At 35.8% G+C, this 20195-nt stretch overlaps 3 protein-coding genes across 10 annotated transcripts; 2 read left to right on the forward strand and 1 right to left on the reverse strand.

The window, feature by feature from the left end:
• The first annotated feature begins 1147 nt into the window (after positions 1–1147).
• Positions 1148–6539, forward strand: LOC108981218 (cellulose synthase A catalytic subunit 4 [UDP-forming]-like). 2 transcript variants are annotated; one of them, XM_018952321.2, is made up of 12 exons: positions 1148–1214; positions 1390–1597; positions 1723–1841; positions 2439–2499; positions 2619–2769; positions 2997–3609; positions 3727–3864; positions 4055–4180; positions 4289–4501; positions 4595–5110; positions 5268–5618; positions 5716–6539. In XM_018952321.2, the coding sequence occupies exons 1-12, from the start codon at positions 1194–1196 to the stop codon at positions 6295–6297; spliced, it is 3099 nt and encodes a 1032-aa protein (XP_018807866.2). In that variant the 5' UTR covers positions 1148–1193; the 3' UTR covers positions 6298–6539. The 2 variants fall into 2 exon arrangements, with proteins under 2 accessions (XP_018807866.2, XP_018807867.2); XM_018952322.2 differs by having other exon boundaries at positions 1150–1214; positions 1393–1597.
• Positions 6540–7072: 533 nt separating this feature from the next.
• Positions 7073–15127, reverse strand: LOC108981217 (probable inactive histone-lysine N-methyltransferase SUVR2). Of its 6 annotated transcripts, none has more exons than XM_018952318.2 (11): positions 14886–15127; positions 12476–12701; positions 12303–12338; positions 11709–12207; positions 11239–11447; positions 10201–11037; positions 9757–10019; positions 8987–9053; positions 8838–8888; positions 8197–8293; positions 7073–7578 (listed from the first exon to the last, which is right to left on the reverse strand). In XM_018952318.2, exons 2-11 carry the CDS (start codon positions 12656–12658, stop codon positions 7550–7552), a joined length of 2271 nt encoding a protein of 756 aa, XP_018807863.1. In that variant the 5' UTR covers positions 12659–12701; positions 14886–15127; the 3' UTR covers positions 7073–7549. The 6 variants fall into 6 exon arrangements, with proteins under 6 accessions (XP_018807863.1, XP_018807862.1, XP_035551208.1 ...); XM_018952317.2 differs by having other exon boundaries at positions 12476–12711; XM_035695315.1 differs by lacking the exon at positions 14886–15127 and adding an exon at positions 14719–14864 and having other exon boundaries at positions 12476–12711.
• A 2731-nt stretch (positions 15128–17858) lies between these two features.
• LOC108981224 (plasmodesmata-located protein 1-like) lies at positions 17859–19473 on the forward strand. Of its 2 annotated transcripts, XM_035695072.1 has the most exons (3): positions 17859–18651; positions 18722–18818; positions 19171–19278. In XM_035695072.1, the coding sequence occupies exons 1-2, from the start codon at positions 17883–17885 to the stop codon at positions 18772–18774; spliced, it is 822 nt and encodes a 273-aa protein (XP_035550965.1). In that variant the 5' UTR covers positions 17859–17882; the 3' UTR covers positions 18775–18818; positions 19171–19278. The 2 variants fall into 2 exon arrangements, with proteins under 2 accessions (XP_035550965.1, XP_018807877.1); XM_018952332.2 differs by lacking the exon at positions 18722–18818 and having other exon boundaries at positions 19171–19473.
• Positions 19474–20195: the final 722 nt, after the last annotated feature.

Consider the following 20195-nt stretch of genomic DNA (forward strand, 5'->3'; position numbering starts at 1 on the left):
AATTATTTATATAGCCCTGTATTAGGTAAGGTTTGCACATTTTATTTGAAAAAAGTAAGAAAAATTTGAGATTCATATGAAAAAATCAACTCTTTTTTATAATTAGATTCTACTAATTTTTTAAAATGAGTGTATTTAACTTTTACACTCTAAGATTGTACCTGTCTTTATTATATATGAAAGTTTTATTGAAAATTAAGCTTTTACATACAATATAAATCATGTCATAAATTAAAAATAAAATAAAAAATTAGTCAAATCATTATGGTAATTAACGTGTCAGTACCACTTATATTAAATTTATAAGATTTTTATAATAAAATTTGTATTAAGTTTAATACTTGCCTTTTCTTTTTACCATGCATGCAGCTAATATTAATTACATGGTACTTGCATGGAATAGTGTTGGTTTTTACAGGCAGCAGTACTACTAGCTAAAGAAGTTAAACGTCCATGATATGGATACCGATAGATGAACACCCGCCCTCACATTTAAAAAATAAATAAATAAACTGATCATGATCAGTACATAAAAAGATAAATGAACAGCCTCTCCACATCGATCGTACATTGATGCAAAAATCATATACTATTTAATTAGGATAAACCCATTCCATCATCTATCAACCAACCACCCAAAAACCTCTCACCTCTCTCGGAACATCAAGCCAACCAAAATATTCCCCGAGTGAAGCCATTATTTTCACCTGATTTGCCCAATAAATCTGCAACCCTCCCTCATGATTTACTAACTTTTCCGAATCTGAGCAATAATATTAGTACCATGATAGCTTGACACTGCACCAAACACACTTCCTTCACAGTCCAGGGCAAATATGCATATCTAGCAGCCAAGTTATATCACAACTTGGAGAATCTGATGATTCAAGCTCGATCCACCTCCATCAGTGTAGCTTCCTACAAAGTTACAGCCCATCTAAAATGGCTATAATCTCTGCTATGGAGATACAGCCTTCCCCCATCGTCTCCTATACTCAAACATATGACTTCCCAACTCACAGTTCATGGTATAGACGCTTGAACTCACAGTTGCATAGTTGCATGCATGCACCTCATATTTTACTCTCCCCCCCACCTCTTCCCTATATATATCTCCCTTGATCCCTTATCTACTCTCACCAGCTCTCAATCCTTGAACATATTTTTCTCTCATATTTTCTTTTTGGCTCGCCATGGCGATGGCTGATGACGAGGTAGATAGTTAATTTCCTCTTCCATATGATCTCTTAGGCTGTTTTTTTGCAAAAACAAAAACCATTAATTGATCTGAAACTTTAAGCTGTTTAGAAACAACGAATATATAATTTATTCCTACAATTTTCTCACAAATATATATTTATATATATGTTATATATGCATGGCATGCAGCAGTACCGGTCTCCAACCCGCGGCCGTCAGCCTGTGTCAAAACTTTGTAGGGTTTGTAGCGATGAGATTGGATACAAAGAAGACGGTATTTTGTTTGTGGCGTGTCATAAATGCGGGTTCCCAGTTTGTCGGCCTTGTTATGACTATGAAAGGAGTGATGGGAACCAGAGCTGTCCTCAGTGCAACACCCGCTATAAGCGTCATAAGGGTTAGATCATCAAGTTCTCTCTTTCACTCTCATTAATTCATGAGCTGTATAACATCAAGTTTTTATATGTAAATGGGACTCAGTCCATATATATATACCATTGATCCGACATTTGTCTCTCCCAGGATGTCCTAGGGTTGCTGGAGACGAGGAAAACAGCGATGCGGACGATTCTGACGATGATCTTCAGATTAAGAATGGTCATCATGATGACTCCGATATGCAACATGTCACTAACCATTTGGTAATTTCATTAATTAAGTTACTATGATATAAAGTACTTCATGTGGTGTAATAAATCAGATTCATAGCCATCGCTTTCAAATAAAGCTTACGTACGCCAACGTACGTGCATGCATGATCATCTCTCTAGCTATTTGTCATGCTGCAGAATGAAAACTGGGGCGCCAAACGTTATTGTTCCCTTCTACTATTTAAAAAGAGAAACGATTCTTGGTTGTGACATATAAATGCTGCTTAATTATTTTAAAAAAGTAAATAAATATAAAATCTATTTAAAAATAATTAATTTTATAATAATAGATCTCACTCTTTTTCAAAACTATTGAACGTCACTCATATACTTTACGACTGTATGCACCTCAAACGAAAGAAAAAGACTCATATTTGCTAATAAATTAGCTAGGTAAGCTTTTGTAAATATTTAACCGCCGAGGTTTTTTCTTATCTTGAAGTAGAGCATTTTTGAGAGGAAATTTTAAAAGATATATAAATAAATATATATATGTCATCAATATATATATATATATGGGCATATATTTAGAATTAATTGTATGGAATTCAAACAGACATGACTATGAGATATTGGTGAGTTTTGCAGGAAAATGGGGACTACAATTCCCACCAACAGCATCCTTATAATGGTTCTGTTGAAGGAAATGGTAAGCTGAGAACTTTAAAAATGTTTACGTGCACCTTTTTCTGCAAGGGGTTATGTTGTTTCTTCTTTTATTTATTGATCTATTTACTTCCGAATGGTGGTGGAATGGGGCACATGCAGTTGCTGGTAAGGAATTTGAAGGAGAGAAAGAGGTGTACAGTAATGGAGAATGGAAAGAGAGAGTAGAGAAATGGAAGGTCAAGCAAGAAAAGAGAGGTTTCCTTGGCAAAGATAATGGAAATAAAGATCGGGGAGATGACGATGAATTCCTGTAAGTGTTTTATCTGTAACTTAATTTATTCCTTATTGGCCTTATTTAATGCTACAATATATGATCATATCCTTGAGATAAAGAACAACACCATTTGTGATCAAATCTACAAACCCATGCATATATATCAATTTTAATGTTTTATAGATCCATGAAAGTACTGAGATTTTAGTATTTCTCGGTCTATATTATACCAACAACAACATGCATGCACCTTCCTTTTGCAGTTTGGCTGAAGCCAGGCAACCGATGTGGCGAAAAATACCAATCTCCTCAAGCAAAATAAATCCATATCGCTCAGTCATTGTTCTCAGGCTCATCATTCTTGCTTTCTTCCTCCGCTTCCGAGTTTCAAATCCAGCACATGATGCTTATCCATTGTGGCTTATCTCTGTAATATGCGAGATATGGTTTTCCCTCTCTTGGATAATTGACCAATTCCCTAAATGGAGCCCCATCATCCGAGAAACTTACTTGGACCGCTTGTCCCTGAGGTTTGAGCGAGAGGGAGAACCAAACCGTTTGGCCCCAGTTGATGTCTTTGTGACTACTGTTGACCCTGTCAAGGAACCACCAATCGTAACAGCGAACACTGTTCTTTCGATCCTGTCTATTGATTACCCTGTTGATAAGGTGAGCTGTTATGTGTCGGATGAGGGTGCATCGATGCTCAGTTTTGATACGATGGCAGAAACTGCCGAGTTTGCAAGAAGATGGGTGCCATTTTGCAAGAAATATAACATTGAGCCAAGGGCACCAGAGATCTACTTCTCTGAGAAGATTGATTACTTAAAAGACAAGGTGCTGCCCAGCTTTGTAAAAGAGCGTAGGTCCATGAAAGTAAGCAAACAAATCAATGATAATAAAATTTCTTTGTTTAGCATTCGTGCAACAGTGTTTCCCCAGCAACCTAAGGGCTGAACTGAGTGACTCATGTATTGTATTCATGTATTGCAGAGAGAGTATGAAGAGTTCAAAGTAAGGATTAATGCATTGGTGGCAAAGTCTCAGAAGAAACCAGAAGAAGGATGGGTGATGCAAGACGGTGCCCCGTGGCCTGGAAACGACACCGGTGATCATCCAGGCATGATTCAGGTTTAGCAAGATCATCCCTTATTCCCTGATGACTTTTCCAACTCGATTTTTAATCCACCAATTTTCACCTTTTCTTTACAACAAACCAAAACTATTCTATTTAAATAGAGATAATCTACTGCCATATATTAAATTAAAATCTCAAGAGGACCACACATTTGTTTTTTGGGAAACCCTACATGTATTGCAGGTATATCTTGGGAGGGAAGGTGCACTGGATCTAGAAGGTAAGGAGTTGCCACGGCTAGTTTATGTTTCACGTGAGAAACGACCTGGATATCCACACCACAAGAAACCTGGTGCCATGAACGCCCTGGTGGGTTGTTAGCTAGCTAGCTAGTTATTCAAACAATATAACTCTCGAGTACTGCAAATTGCGATATCTGCAAATCTTAAAACTTGGGATTGTGTGTGTGATCAATAGGTACGAGTTTCTGCTGTACTTAGCAATGCACCTTTCATGCTGAATCTGAATTGTCACCACTACATCAACAATAGCAAGGCTGTACGGGAAGCCATGTGCTTTCTGATGGACCCCCAGGTGGGAAAGAAACTCTGCTTTGTCCAATTTCCTCAAAGATTCGATGGCATCGATAGTCATGATAGATATGCCAATCGCAACGTTGTGCTCTACGATGTAAGTCATGCAAGTTGATCATTATGTAATAATTAGCCATCTCAAACGGATGACAATGACTATTCAGCATAAAAAATGTTCTTTCTGTTACAGATCAGCATGAAAGGCCTGGATGGCATCCAAGGCCCGATTTACGTTGGCACTGGATGTGTATTCAACAGGCAGGCATTGTACGGCTATGATCCACCGGCGTCTGAGAAGCGGCCAAAGATGACATGTGATTGCTGGACTTCATGGTGCTGCTGCTGTTGTGGGGGTTCGAGGAAGTCAAAGACAAAGAAGAAAAGTACTGGAAAAAGCCTGCTTTGGGGACTCTATAACAAGAAGAAAAAAATGATGGGGAAGAGCTGCTTGAAGAAAGGGTCTGGACCTACGTTTGATCTTGAAGATATAGAAGAAGGGCTCGAAGGTTATGATGAATTTGAGAAATCATCACTCATGTCACAGAAGAATTTCGAGAAACGGCTCGGACAATCTCCAGTTTTTATTGCTTCCACTCTTATGGAAGATGGTGGCCTTCCTGAAGGGACTGATCAAACTTTACTTATCAAAGAGGCCATTCATGTAATCAGTTGCGGCTATGACCAGAAAACTGAATGGGGAAAAGAGGTGATCATTGGCTCCTAGCTCCACTCTTTTGGCAATATTTTTCATAGAGTTTCAAGATTATACTTTACCTTCAATTCAACAGATTCTGATATGGTTTTGGGTGCCATACAAAAGAGTTGTATCGCCATTTAATTTGACTAGTTCATTCCCATTGCAGATTGGGTGGATATATGGTTCCTCTACAGATGATATCTTGACAGGCCTCAAGATGCACTGCAGAGGATGGAAGTCAGTGTACTGCATGCCAGAGCGAGCAGCTTTCAAGGGATCGGCTCCAATTAATCTATCAGATCGTTTACACCAAGTTCTGACATGGGCTGTTGGCTCTGTTGAAATTTTCTTCAGTCGCCACTGCCCACTTTGGTATGCTTATGGAGGAAAACTGAAATGGCTGGAAAGATTGGCTTACATTAACGCTATTGTTTACCCTTTCACTTCCATCCCTCTACTAGCATACTGTGCCGTTCCGGCCATCTGTCTTCTGAGTGGAAAGTTCATCATCCCCACAGTAAGTTGCACTAAATTTTTTTCAGCAATGACATATTAATAATGAGAACAGCTAAAAAGTTGCTTGTTATAATAAAATATTTTTGTCTTTTCTGCAGCTGACAAACATTCCTGGTGGATGGTTCATGGCTCTTCTCCTCTCCATCATAGTAACAAGCGTGCTTGAGATCAGATGGAGTGGTGTTGGCATTGAGGACTGGTGGCGTAGTGAGCAATTCTGGGTGATTGGGGGCGTTTCTGCACATTTTTTTGCTGTTTTTCAAGGCCTCCTCAAAGTGATTACTGGAGTGAGCACCAACTTCACAGTGACATCAAAAGCTGGTGATGATGCTGAGGTAGGGGAGCTTTACCTCTTCAAGTGGACCAACCTTCTCATCCCTCCAACCACTCTCATAATCATGAACATAGTAGGAGTTGTGGCCGGGGTTTCCGATTCTATTAATAACGGCTCTGGTTCATGGGGTTTGTTATTTGGGAAGTTGCTTTTCGCCTTCTGGGTCATTGCTCATCTCTATCCTTTCCTCAAAGGTTTATTGGGCAAGCAAAACAGGACTCCTACCATTATAATTCTTTGGTCCATACTTCTTGCATCAATTTTGTCAATGCTTTGGGTTCGAATCGATCCTTTCTTGCCTAAGCAAACAGGGCCAATTCTTAAACCGTGTGGGGTGGAGTGCTAGATTTGCTCTTGTTTACCTTTCCCTTCTAGCAATTCTCATTCTTGTTGATTCCAGTATGCTACTTTTTGCTTGTTTCAGTCTTCAAGTGAGAGTGAGTTCATTTGTTGTGTATAGGCATTTTAAGAGACTTTTTACATACCATAGGGTAGAGACCCTTTGGGTGGGATCACAAGCGAAGGTTTATTAATAAAATTGGGACGGAGCTGTTATGTGGGTGGCTTCCAGCTCTTCAAAAAAAAAAAAAAAAATGGTAGAGAGCCTACCAATATGTACAACTTTTTTATTTTTAATAAATGCTCAAGAGTATATTAATTAGTAGTTTGAAATAATAAACAATACAAATCTCAGAAAGATCATCTGAAACAGATCAACAAAAGCAAGACATTGTAAACCACTCAATTACATAACCAACCAATCAAAGAAAAGACTAATCTGCATAAAGAATTACTTGGGTTGTCTAAATTGTGGTTGTGGGAATCAGAAGAATCAGTTTCAACTACCAAATCCGAGATATGCAATTGATAACTTATGAACAAACCCTCTTTAGCTAATTCAGTAGACACATCAGCACCATGTCCAAAGAAGAGTGAAAAACCAGCAATGAAACAGCCATCATAAGCTTGGATTACTCCCCCACATCCTGCATTTCAAGGATTAAGCATGGAAGTTCCATCAACATTTAATTCGAGTCTACCAACTGGAGGTAACATCCACTTGGCAAGAAATGGTCTTTTGAGTCTAACCAAAGAGAGAGGAATCTTAAGAACATCCAAAGGGAAAGCAGAAAAGGTTTGAAGCAACTTTTCAGGCTTGACAGAAAACAAACCGCCCTTAAGCAACCGGAAATCTTGTAAACAATTGGATCAGTCACCATATAGCAAGGTTGTTAAACCTGCTATTTTTCCCAGCAAATTTCCCATTACATGCATTATACATCCCATTGGTCGTGGAACCAATTTAACAAACAGTTGCACCCTTTCTAAAGCAACAGCTAAACAGAACCATATTCCTATTGTCAAGACCGTCCGATAGCCCACAGTTAGTGGCAAGATCTTTTGTCAAGAGGACCGATGACTTTGAACCACCTAGGGTGAATCTACCAAAATCTTGTTCAAAAGCATCTGAAAAATCTATCTGCCACTTTACACTAGGCAGTAGAGTTTGAGCAACTCTAGTCCGGTACAATCTACAATCTGCTTCATCCATATTTCTTCGCTGTGGGGAAGGCCAGTAAATCAATCCCCATTGTTGTTCATCTTGCAGTTGATGCAGATCTAGATCCTGTGCCATGAAAACAAAACCACCGTCATTAGCAGCACTAGCAGGCAGTAACGAGGACTACAAAGAATTGAATCAAATATTGGCCCACGTTTGATATTGCAAGCTTTGCTATTGGAATTTAAGCCTAACTTTATCTGATATTCCTGGCTTCAAATTTCATGAATCAAGTACTGCGTAAGAACTAAATTTACATCTCTTAAATTAACCAGTAGATGTCATGACACCAAACACCGATTCTCCAAACAAAACCTGTTGCAAACCAGGCAACCATAAATTTACATTTCCGCATGAACACCAACAGACAAAGTAAGTGGATGACGAATCTACAGTGTATTAAGAGCAAAAGGGGAAAAAGAACAAACACTTAAATATTTTTTAACACTTAAATATTTGTTAAAAAAATTTAAAAAAATCACCATATTATTAAAAAATACTTTCTTAATCACTAAGTAAAAATAAAAAATAAAAAATTTCAGCGGTAAGAACGAGCAGTGAGAGTATCATTTTCCAATATTTTATTAAAAACATGAAAGGCGTAGCCAAAGCACGTGCATGCATGCCCATGCTCACGTACACTCCCATGCGTACACACGCCATGCACACAGAAAATGTTCTTACCATTTGAACGCTTCATGTTCCTGCAGAACTTGCTACTGCATCGGCACCAGAATGTCCTCACAGGCTGATCATGGTCTTCAAAGTCGATGCCATAATCCTGCAGCCATGTCATGTAAAGCAGCTCACAAAGGGCAAATTAAGATTCATTGCATACATAAACTAAGTTCAAAGTTGATTCACTATTAATATGAACTTTGAGTAATAAATGATAAGATAGCATGATACAACTGAATTTATACATCCTAAGAGAAATATAGGACCGTGTTAGTTGACTCAATGTACGAACGCAAGCATGCAAGCACATATACCAAAAACATATATAGGCAACAGCTTGAGTACCTTGTTAAGTTGCTTTCCAATCTAAACCCCAGCAGGAAGAAGAAAAAAGAAAAGCCTTAAACTGATGTGTTTAATTCATGAAACAGAATTTTGTTTTTATTCATTATTCATTGAAGTGCTCTTAAAACAGAGAAACAATTCCACCCATATTCTTCATTGGTGGCAATAGTATAGGGAGGGAGTATTAATAGAACCTTTTAATTGCAAAAAAAAAATTAGGGCGGCAGTATAAAACCCAAAACCAAATCATGCTATATGAGAACAACAATCAACTGCGCTCTAATAACTAAAAACCTACTCACCCAAGTGAGCTCTTCCATGGCAGCTACTACCCTTGTAGTGAAGAAGCCAAGCTACATACGAAGAAAACAAAATGACTCAACTCAGTTTGCTAACACTAAGCAAGGACATTACAGGGGAAATGCAAATAAAAGCTTCAAAGACTCCATACATGGTAGTAGGCATGATCAGGGCTCTCCACTTTAACAGGGATCTCTACCAAGTTTGCATCCAAACACCTGATGAAATAAGGAACAAAACGATCACATACTTGCAAATTGAATTTCTATTGCCTGGTAAACACATCTCTACCGAGATAAGTCACAAGCCATCTCTACTGAGATAACTCACAAGCCTGATGAAATAAGAAAACACATCCCAGACACTCAGGTATGACATCCTCGGAATCTCTAAGACACTAAATCTTCCAGGAGATAACTTGGTCTTCTCTGACCTTCCAGTGCATCAGCACAGCCTGCTTTCATGCAAGACTTCTAATGGCTTGCTACAATATGTTAAATATGCTGACCACTTTATATGCTGTATCTTATCAACAAAAAGTTCTAATGATATATTTCCGCATAGTAATCAGAATGTTCATAAAATTAAATTTCAAAGCAAAAAAAAAAACTCTCAACATTAACGGTCCTCCCCCCATCCTTTTTTATTGGCATCGGGTGTCTGGGAACAAAGTCCCCATCTTCAAGCTCTTGGGAGGGGGAGAAGGGGTTTTTACCCAATTCTCTGCTATATCATTTCTAATTGTAAATAATTAAATACCTTACATTTCAGAAATTGATGTCACTTTCTTAATATTTCAGAAGGATGAGCATATAAGAGTTAAAAACCAAATTTATGAGTATGATACTCGGAGCATATTTACTAATCTGCAAAAGTTTAGTTTTCAACAAAGAAACAGAAAGTTGAGGTAAAAACAAGTACCTATGGTTAATAAACCTAGCAACATTGCCAAAAAATGTTGCGTCCAAACAGAGAGCTTCTTCATTATTTAGATCTCCTGAACCCCAGTCAGCATCAAGTAGCACTGAGTATGCCGGTTTGCCACTTCTGCTTTTTTCCAAGTTCCTATCATACAACTCAGTGTTGGTTAGAATTTCTCCAGCATACTCACACACAAATGCACCTCTTGGCAGTTCCTCTAGGGTTCGGAGACCCCACCCTTTTCCTTCAGAAGTGCAAAACACCTGAGATTTAGAGCGAAAGACATGAAGGCTGCATTTCAACTAATTACACGGCATCTCAAGCATAAAAAAAGTTCAGCATAATGAGAGATGAATATCTGCAACGAGTAAATTCTATAAGTAACTGTTATCTAAGCATAGGAGAACAACTGTATAAATCCAATTTCCAAGTTACGATCCCCACCTGCAACTTGCAAGTTATGCCTCGCTGTACCACTCGATTGCCACATTTTTTACTGCAGCCACACTTGTTCCAGCATTCCTTGATAAACTTCCTCCTTAAGTGGCCTTTGCATGGTTCTAAACAGTCCCCATTCCTCAATCTTTCAAGCGGACATTCTCTACAATACAAATGCCCGTGTCTTTGTGGGTCATGAGTCATAGAGATGCACTCTTCCAAGAACTTTTCCCTAAGAAGACCTCCTTGTGTGTAGGCAAACTGGCGTCCAGTTTCATTTGCACAATGACAAGGTGTAGATGAGGATAGGCAATCACCCAAACAAGCCAAACAGCAGTCCTCATCTCCAATCCGAGAAAGGGTCAAGTTAACATAAGCATTTTGGAAAACAAGGTTTTGAGGTATGTACTTAAAGGGTGGTAGACGTTCAATGTTGATTGCATTGACCCATGGAATTCTGACCTTTTCTTCTCCTTTTGAGACATCGTTAACATCATGGATAGACATTGAATCACTAGGACTTATCTGATATTGCGGGACAACCACCAAACTACATGAATTCCTTGATTCAGGATCTTCCAGTTCCTTTTCAGGCTCACTTCCAGCACAGCTACTTTTAGTGATTTTCTTACCGGCATGTATGTGACCATCAAGACCATTCAAAGCCTGCGGAAGTCTTGAAAAATGCTCAGCCACTGCAGGAGAGCATTGAATATGGACTGATCCATTAGAAGAATGGGGTGACAAGCTCAAATTTTCTTCTTTGTCTTCCATATCCAAAGCATCCTTTGGGGAAGATCTCCCCAATACATCAGGAGTTGGAATTCTCTTTATTGATCCTTCCTGCGATTCATAAGAGGCATAAGTTCCCAGTTCCAAGACGCCCTCACAAATATCTTTCAGCAGTTTCAAGAAAGATAAATTTGGGTCAATGATTTTATATTCTCACATATATTTATCCTATCATATTTATAACCTCATCACGACTAGGCATATGGAATCTAGTCTTGCAAGAGTGGAAGTGTAACTCAGAGAAATCTTTACCTCTCCCAAGGGCAAGGAGGCAATCTCAACAATGGGAGGAGGTTCCTCTGGGATGGTTGCAAGTGTATGGTTGGTTTCCCTCTCGCTTGATGGAGCTAGAGTACCATCACCTCTATTTCCTTCACCAAGACATTGGGAAGCTGGAATTTCTGGACCATCTTGTTTTTTAACTGAAACATGCCCAACTGAAGAATCTACCTTACAGGGATCTGTAAGCAAAACCAAGATTGTAGAAGAGAATCAATTGCAGTTTTTATATTAAACGAAGCTTATTGAACAGCACCAAGCCTTTTATTTTTATCCTTCACAGTCGTCTACATTTATCACTCAGGAATTAAGGTTAGACAGTTAAATAAAGCATAACGTAGATAATGGAGACATTCAAGTTTAAAATATTATAAACACTAAAAGTATCTAGATATGGGAGCTATGTTAATACAGAGACATCGCTCCAAAGGGATGAAATGCACCTGGATGGATCACTGCAATAGGCACCTCGTGGTCTGGTACATCACTGTTAAACATGTCATCAAATGGCTCATCCTTTGGCTTGATCAAAACGCGAGTATTAGGAATCTTCTGCTTGGGCAAAAGAGCAATGTCTGACTCAACCATTGGCTCTTTAATGTGCACAACATGAGATTCTCTATCTGACATGGATCTTTTCTCAAGGGAATCAATACGAGGTAAGAGAGGTTTCTTGCCCTTATTAACAATACTAAGCTGAGGTGAGATGGTTTGCTGGATGGACTGAGGTGTCTCCATTATTTCCTGAGGCCGCTGTTGGAAATGAGACTTGGGCAGTTCATCCTCCTCCATTTTAGGCCTTTCAGACGAACTTCCATCCAAATTGTGGCTGCAAGAGTTGACCAACGGTGAAACCTGACCACCTTGACTTCTCAAGTGCAACCTCTTTAGGGGGCGTTCAGGCTCATCATGCGTCTGAGCTTCTTCCTCCAAATCCTCCTCCTGCCAGTTAGAAAGGCAAGTCAAGATGGATACAAAAACAAGAAGACAAAAAAAATAACCAACACTAGTGCCAGGAAGAGAAATGACCGACATACATCAGTATTGTTGCATTTCTTCTTTTGATCCACAACCTGATAGATAGGATTCAGTATTTATAAGTAATAGATAAGTAGAATTCATATTAGAAAAACATTGGTGTGAGATAAAAACCAAGGGAAGGGTAAAACAGATCTAACTAAATTCTAAGTGACAAAGGCTGAAATTGTACCTTAGTATCCTCCACCTCAAATATGGCATCTGCAAGAGCTCTGTAATTCTCTTCTTCAATAAGTTCCCAGTTTTTTTCATATAATTTTAGAAGTTTAATTAACACTGGTTTCACTTTATCTTCTTTAATTCCAATATCCTTCATTGCACGGAAGGCTGCTGCAACTCTAGGATTCGGCGCCATTAATAATCACTCAGCAGCTATTTATTTTAGCGACTCACAAAGGCTGAATACCCCTACATTTTAGAATATATGAGTGTGGGGGTAAAAGAGTCTGAAAGGAAATGAACAAGTCCAGCAAATATTTCAAGTAAATTAAATGCTGTAGCAGAGCATAGAAACACCAGTTATATATACGCTATATTATATATATATATTGACATAGAAACATCAGTTCTAACACTAGTCAGGATACTCGACAAGTGTATTTTACCTCTATAGATGTTATATTGACACCAAAAATAATATTCCCTTGGGTCATGTCAACACATATAATTGGTTTTACTTCTTCAAAATCATCTCTGTACCAGTTTTTCACAATAAACTAACAAAACAAATAGTAAATACGAAAATGATACTCTATGTTATGAAAACCTAGGAACTCGTTAGGGTGCAGCCTAGTGGTCAAAGAACGGGCTTGAGATGAGCTGTAAACTCAGATATCATGAGTTCAGTTCCAAAATAGGAATTCCTATGATTACCTAATACATGGGTCTGGTATGTTGGGTAGCATATCCAGGATTTACTGCCCATAAGTAGGTATGTAGGTGAACCCTGCCTTGGGGAGGTTCCATGTCATAAAAAAAAATAAACCTAGCATTCCTTAATTTTTCCCATATTTTAAAATATTATGCAATAATACTAATGACATATTGAAAAAAAATATTAAAATAATTCATACAAGATATATTGAAATAAAAAAGATTGAAAAATTTCATGCAATGAGGGACAAAACTAAAACTAAGAAAGAAACTACAGTTGAGTGATACCCACAATTCTTTTCTTTTTCCTTTTTTTTGTTTTTTTGGTAATTCTTTACCTGGTTTACTCACAGCAACATAAATCCAAAACAGTTAGAAAAATGCCTTTAAAAGGTAATATTCTATGTAACAAATTCGTCCTAATAAAAGAACCGAATTAACTACTCTATTACATCATTAGTCTAACTAAGCAATCCACATAACCATATTATAAGTTGCCCCCATCTTATCACAGTATGCAGTAAGCAGCACATTTCATGCTAGATCGTATCCCACAGTTTATAGTGCAGATAACATTTTTAAAGCTGGATTCAACCACCAGATGCCAAAAGCCCTAGGAAAAATATATTTAAGTTTAAAAAAATTATAATTTATAGAGTATTGAGATCAGCGTTCAGCATTTACTAACAGTTTTTTAGGCAACTTTTTTAAGGGCATACACAGCCCCAGCTAATGAGGGGATACGATCCCCTCACACTCTTCCCAATCATCCCGAAAGGACAGTGGGAAGCTTCATAAGCCTATTACCGTTAAAAGTAACATTTTGACCATTGCCATGGAATTCCCATCACCCATTGCATACCTTTTTTCACTTAGGTACCAAATGATCAGAATATACGAAATTGGAAATTTGGAATCCATTAGTGAAACTCTAAAAGAACAAATATGCAACAGTTTAAAGAACCAAAAAGACAACATGATTCCAAATTGTTGATTTTACTTTTCTTTTCCTATCTAGAATATGGCTAAACAAACGGTTCACATGAATCGTATCAAACCAACAAACAACAATAAGCACCTTCCTTAGAAATCCTTCATATTAAATAGAATATTAATTTCACAGTTATAATTAACAACAAGTACTTCAACAGAAGCCGCAAAAAGTAATACTTACTTTCCTTGTACCTTCCAGTGACTACACAACTCTCTGATTTGGATTCTCTTTCAATTACACACTAAGTTAAACAAACAAGCCCACATACACTCACAATCAAAATGTTATATACACAAAGAGATACCAGTTAACAATAATCCTAGCAAACTAAATTCTCAAAGTTTCATCCCAACCCTGAGAATCTAAAAAAATACCCTAAAACGAAAAAAGAAACCCAACTCACTAAGAAACAAGTAGAAAAGCATTTGTTTGGAACTTTTAAGAAAAATAGAGGAAAACTGAAGGGACCAACACTTACTAATTTTAAAAGATTCTCTCAAAACAAGTACAACATTTTCAAGAGAACCCCAAAAAAAAGAAAAGTATACCCTTCGGGGAAGAATAGGGAAAGAAAGAAACGAAATGCGCATTTTGTGCTCCCAAAATAAACAGCATTATATAGTAATTTCAGGAAGGAGTTTGTGAACTGGAAATAGGACACCGCAGACGTACTTCAAATTCATTGGAGAGAGACAGAGAGAGAGTGAATAGATACCGACTCTTGGAGCTATTTGAAGTGTCAGGGTGGGGTTCACTTGGCACCCACACCCCCACACCCGCCGAGGTTGTAAAGAACAGGGATTGTCGTGCAGCGGCATGAACACTGGACTCACGTAATTCTTTGGGATGTGAGACTAGACATGGCGTCTTCGAGGGCAGCTGCGACTCGGGGTTGCGAGTCTTGCGACTTCTGCAACGCACCGCGAATGAAGAAATTTTGAAAATATATTTTCGAGAAGTTTGATTTGAAGTTAGGAAAATGCTTGTATGATTAGGACACTCATATATATATATATATATATACACTAGCAGTGGGTAACGTCCAAGGGACGTTTGCCCAAATTTTTTTTTTTAATTTTTTTTTTATCTAGTGATTGAAGAAGTGTTTTTTTAATAATTTTGTGAATTTTTTATTTTTTTAAAAAATGTTTATGATGATTAAAAAAATACATGACAAAAGGAAAATGAAAATAAAAAAGTGAAATACACATTCAAGACATATTTTTAGGTTACTTCTTCATTAGTTGTAGCAGTTTTTTTTAATTAATTAAGAATATTATCATATTTAAATTATGTTAAAACTCTAATTATTTATATTGTTATACTTTTTTAAAAATATTTAACAAAATTTCATCATTTATTTAATATTCAGTAAAATTTTATCTTTTATTTAATGATGAGAAATTAGTATTTTATAAATTAAAGTTAATTTTAAGTGTATGATATAATTTTTAAAATTTAATTATCTATTTTATGTTAGTTTAAATTAATATTTAAACTTCTATCGTTTGATTAAATCTGAAAATTAAAGATGAAGAGTTGGAATTTAAAACTCAAAAATCAATATTTTTTCCTACTGTTCATAATTACTGTTTATAAACAGTAGCAAACGGCAAAAAACCATGTGAAAAAAAAAAAAAAAACTTTTGTTACTATTCATTTCATTACTGTTCATCTATGAACAGTAAATATTAAATACTGTTCATAATTACTGTTTATAAACAGTAACAAACGGCAAAAAACCATGAGAAAAAAAAAACCTTTTGTTACTATTCATTACTGTTCATCTATGAACAGTAATTTATAGCCGCTTTTAAGTATAGGCCGTGATATATATATATATATATTTTAATAGTTAAGAAGATGAATATTAATAATTTTTTATTTATTATTTTTTCTTGAAGGTTAAGGACGTTTGAAAAATTCTTAAAAAAAAATCATTTGCATTGGTGCATTTTTGGGGTGGACACCAAGCATTGTCCTTGAAGTTATGTCAAAATGGTATTTATAATAGAGTAATATTAGATATAAGTTCTAAAAAGATAAGTCTCATATAAGCTTTTTATAAAATAATGAGTTCCACTAATAAAGAATAATCTTTTTTACACTTTTTTAAGGTGGGGTCTACTCTTTTACAATGACTTGTATAGAATTTATCTATTTGAGACTTGTACAAATCATTTCTCTTTACAATAATGCATAAATATTGTATAATTTTTTTAAAAAAAAAGTGAATAATTACAAGATTCATGAAAATTTTAATTTTTTAATAATAAACTCTAATTTTTTTTTAGAAAAGTACATGGTACTTACACAACTCATGACTATATCTAAGATTATTATATGCTATAAACAAGTCACCTAATTTAGTTTATGAGTAATCCTAGATACACTTTTAGAATGTATGAGTAATCCTAGTTGCCCAATGTGTTTTTTACAAATAATTTTTTTACGTAGATTTCAAATTTATCCAATTTTTTTAATGGGAATACACAGAATTTACATGTCATATGACTGCAAATATCATTTTTTTTAGTTTCTACTTGTAATAATTCATGCATATTTATTTATTTTTTTAAAAGAACTACACAACATTACACACTCTAACTGCAAATATCAATTCTCTTGAAAAAAAAAAAAAAAAAAAACTGTATGTTTTTTGTCTACATTGGGAGAAGTATTAATACTTGGGAGAGGTAAAAAATCAGGGTTATGATATCATGTGAAGTATTATTATTTGTCACAAAAACTTAAAATAATGAAAAATCGTAGTGTGTATTATTTATTATATCTTACTAACTATACTTTATCATCTCCAATCACATTTATTGATTTGACACATTTTAAGTGTCTGTTCATTAAAGTGGTTCAACACATGAAATCACTTAAAACATAGAATAATTATTATGTACTCTTGGAGTAAAGACACAATAGTTCTATCCTATCGCAAGATGACATGTCATTAAAGTTTAATACTAATATAACATCTTGTAATAGGATGAGAGTACTATATTAGTCATCCATGATTTAATACTCCCAAATTATCTAATAATTATCTTAAAATATACTATATTAGCTAATATAACTAAAGATGACAACATTATTATTATTTTTTTCTTTTTTGTCTACGTGACTATTTCAAACTTGTATAAAATATATCATTGATTTTTCCATAAAAGTATGAAAATTGTTATTTTATCCGCTCAACTTGTGCCTTTATTTTGACATCTCATTTATTTTGATTTTTTTAATTAATAATTAAAGAATTGACTATTAATGTATTGATTTTTTTTATATTTTTTAAAAATATTTTAAAATTAAAAAAAAATCAATTTAACCTAGCATCACTTAGAGCGATGTTACTAAGCGGCAGAGTAGCACCGCTCTAAACGTATATACCATTAATTTCAAAATCACATTTTCATACTCCTATTTGGATAGAGTTTTTACTTTGCAACAGAATATTTTAGTCAAATATTCGTGGAATATGTATTTTTGACTCATTAATACAAGCGTTGAGCTAGAGCTACCATAAGATTTAAGACAAGGCGACAAAAAGTAGCCCAAAACGTTCCCAACCCCACCAAGCGGCCCAGTCCCCAGTCCCAGTCCCCACACTCGTCCTTGCCTTCAAGTTTCAACTAAAAAACCCGTCTGTCCCAAATACCTGTCCCGCCTGACACTCGTCTTTGTTTGGCGTAGAAACTCCCAAATGGGTCTGCCCAATACACCTCTCTCTCTCTTTTTTATGTCTCTCGTGCTTTCAGTGTTCTTTCCCTGTGTTACAAGCGCTGTAGACTACACAAGCTTGGTTTTCAAGGGCTGTGCAGAGCAAGAATTCCAAGCCCCGACTGGGAATATTTACTCACAAAACCTCAAGGCCCTTTTGTCTTCTTTGGTTTCACAATCTTCACAAAAAACTTTCTTTGCCACCACCACCACCACAACCTCAGGTGAAGATCATCAAAATAACATTACAGGTCTATTTCAATGCAGAGGGGACCTCACGCTACCCGAGTGCTACAGCTGTGTGAGCAAGATATCAGATACGGCTGAAAAGCTCTGTGGCAAAGCTATAGCAGCTAGGATTCAACTCAACGGGTGCTACCTGCGGTACGAGGTTGTTGGGTTCAAACAAGTTTCTGATACTGAATTGTTGTACAAGGTTTGTGGATCAACCAAAGCAAGTGAAACTGGGTTTGAGCAAAAGCGAGACAAGGCTTTGAATATGGTAGAGAGTGGGGTTAAGAGCAGTGGAGCTGGTGCTGGAGGTTTGTTTTACACAGGCAGATATGAGTCAGTGTATGTGCTGGGGCAGTGTGAGGGCGATTTGGGCAGTGATGATTGTGGGGATTGTGTGAAGAGTGCAGTGGAGAGGGCCAAAGCTGACTGTGATGATTCTACCTCTGGGCAAGTGTATCTCCAGAAATGCTATCTTAACTATTACCCAAATGGTGTCCCAAGCGTAACTTCATCATCAGGTAAAGCTAGCTAGAGACTCAAAATATCTTTATTAGTTTATTTTTCTCACTTATTTTTTTATCTGGGCAGTTTGTTATTTAATGCCCAGTTGGCAGGTCACAAATCATCATCTCCTTCTTTAATTAATCCTTTTTCCCACTATATGCATGGACAGGTTTGAGTCAAGGTAGGGCCTGCTTCTTCACATCTTTTGTAACTCCAAATATTGAAAAATCGATTGATATCTGGTGAGAGAGGGAGAGAAATCTTTACAAAACATAATTTCATTTGATATATTAAATTTATTTACAATCTAACGAATTATATTAAATCACGTTAATTTATAAATTTTTTTAATAAATATTTATTTAATAATATAGATATTTATAAAAAAAATATAATTATAATCATAAGTGAATGTATATAAAATTTATATAAAAAAATTAATTTTTTAATAATAAATTATATTTTTTTAAAAACAACCGTATAAAATTTACACATATCACGAGCTGCATTACTCATATTTGAATCGTGTGCAGGAAGTGCGCAAGGACATACTCAGAGGACAGTAGCTCTTGCAGTAGGAGGTTTGGCAGCTTTTGGCTTTGTTATAGTTTGTTTCCTGTTTGCTAGATCAGTGATCAAGAAACGAGGTGGTAAGATTGGAGGCTGAGTTTCGTCATTGCTAATTTATTACCTTCAGTATTCCTGGATCTTACCGGCCTGCACATATATGTGTGTGCATAGTTTGGACGTACGTGGAGAATTATGTAATTTTGTGAAATTATTGAGTAGGGTAAGATGAGTGTCGAAATACAATTTACCCAAATAAAAAGGGTTGGGTTTTGAAGATTCCAATACCAAAACAAGAAATGATATATACAAGTTTTAAATGTCCGAATCTCACACAAGTCTTTTATAAAAACATAGATTTCATAATGAAAAAATATAAAAATTCACTCATTTTTAATGGATCTCACATTTTTTGTACTTAGCATTGCTCAAAATATAGAACGGTACTGATAAATTGTATTCATAAACATAGTAGATTGTCAAATAAGACCTTTTATAAAGATTCAAAGATCAAAATTGCACCCCATTATCTATTTTTCTTGGTTTTGATCATATTTTAATTAATATTTTTATTTATTAAAGAAAGATTTTATTTATATTTTAGAATAGATAATATACTTAATAAAACGTTATAATGACATAATTTGATTTATAATAAAAAAAATTTTAAATTTAAATATTACAGATAAAATATTATCACATAAGTAATGAGATTTGTGTGTTTTACACATCAGTAAAAAAAGCCATAAATATTAATGTAGACCTTATGTCACTTGAAATGATCTCTATGATCTTTGGACCCCAAAAGAAATCCCACTTGTCAGTTTTGAGCCCAAAGATCGGCAAAATATCCCAATAAAGTTTCAACTACATTAGCCTATGATCTGCCCGACATGGAAAAAATTATGATATCTTAAGGTTATTTTCAATAAAATTGTTACCTAATACATTGGAAAATTAAGCAATTAGATGACGCAAAACCTGTATTTAA

The sequence above is a fragment of the Juglans regia genome, chromosome 10 (genome assembly GCF_001411555.2).
Source record: "Juglans regia cultivar Chandler chromosome 10, Walnut 2.0, whole genome shotgun sequence".
NCBI lineage: Eukaryota > Viridiplantae > Streptophyta > Magnoliopsida > Fagales > Juglandaceae > Juglans > Juglans regia.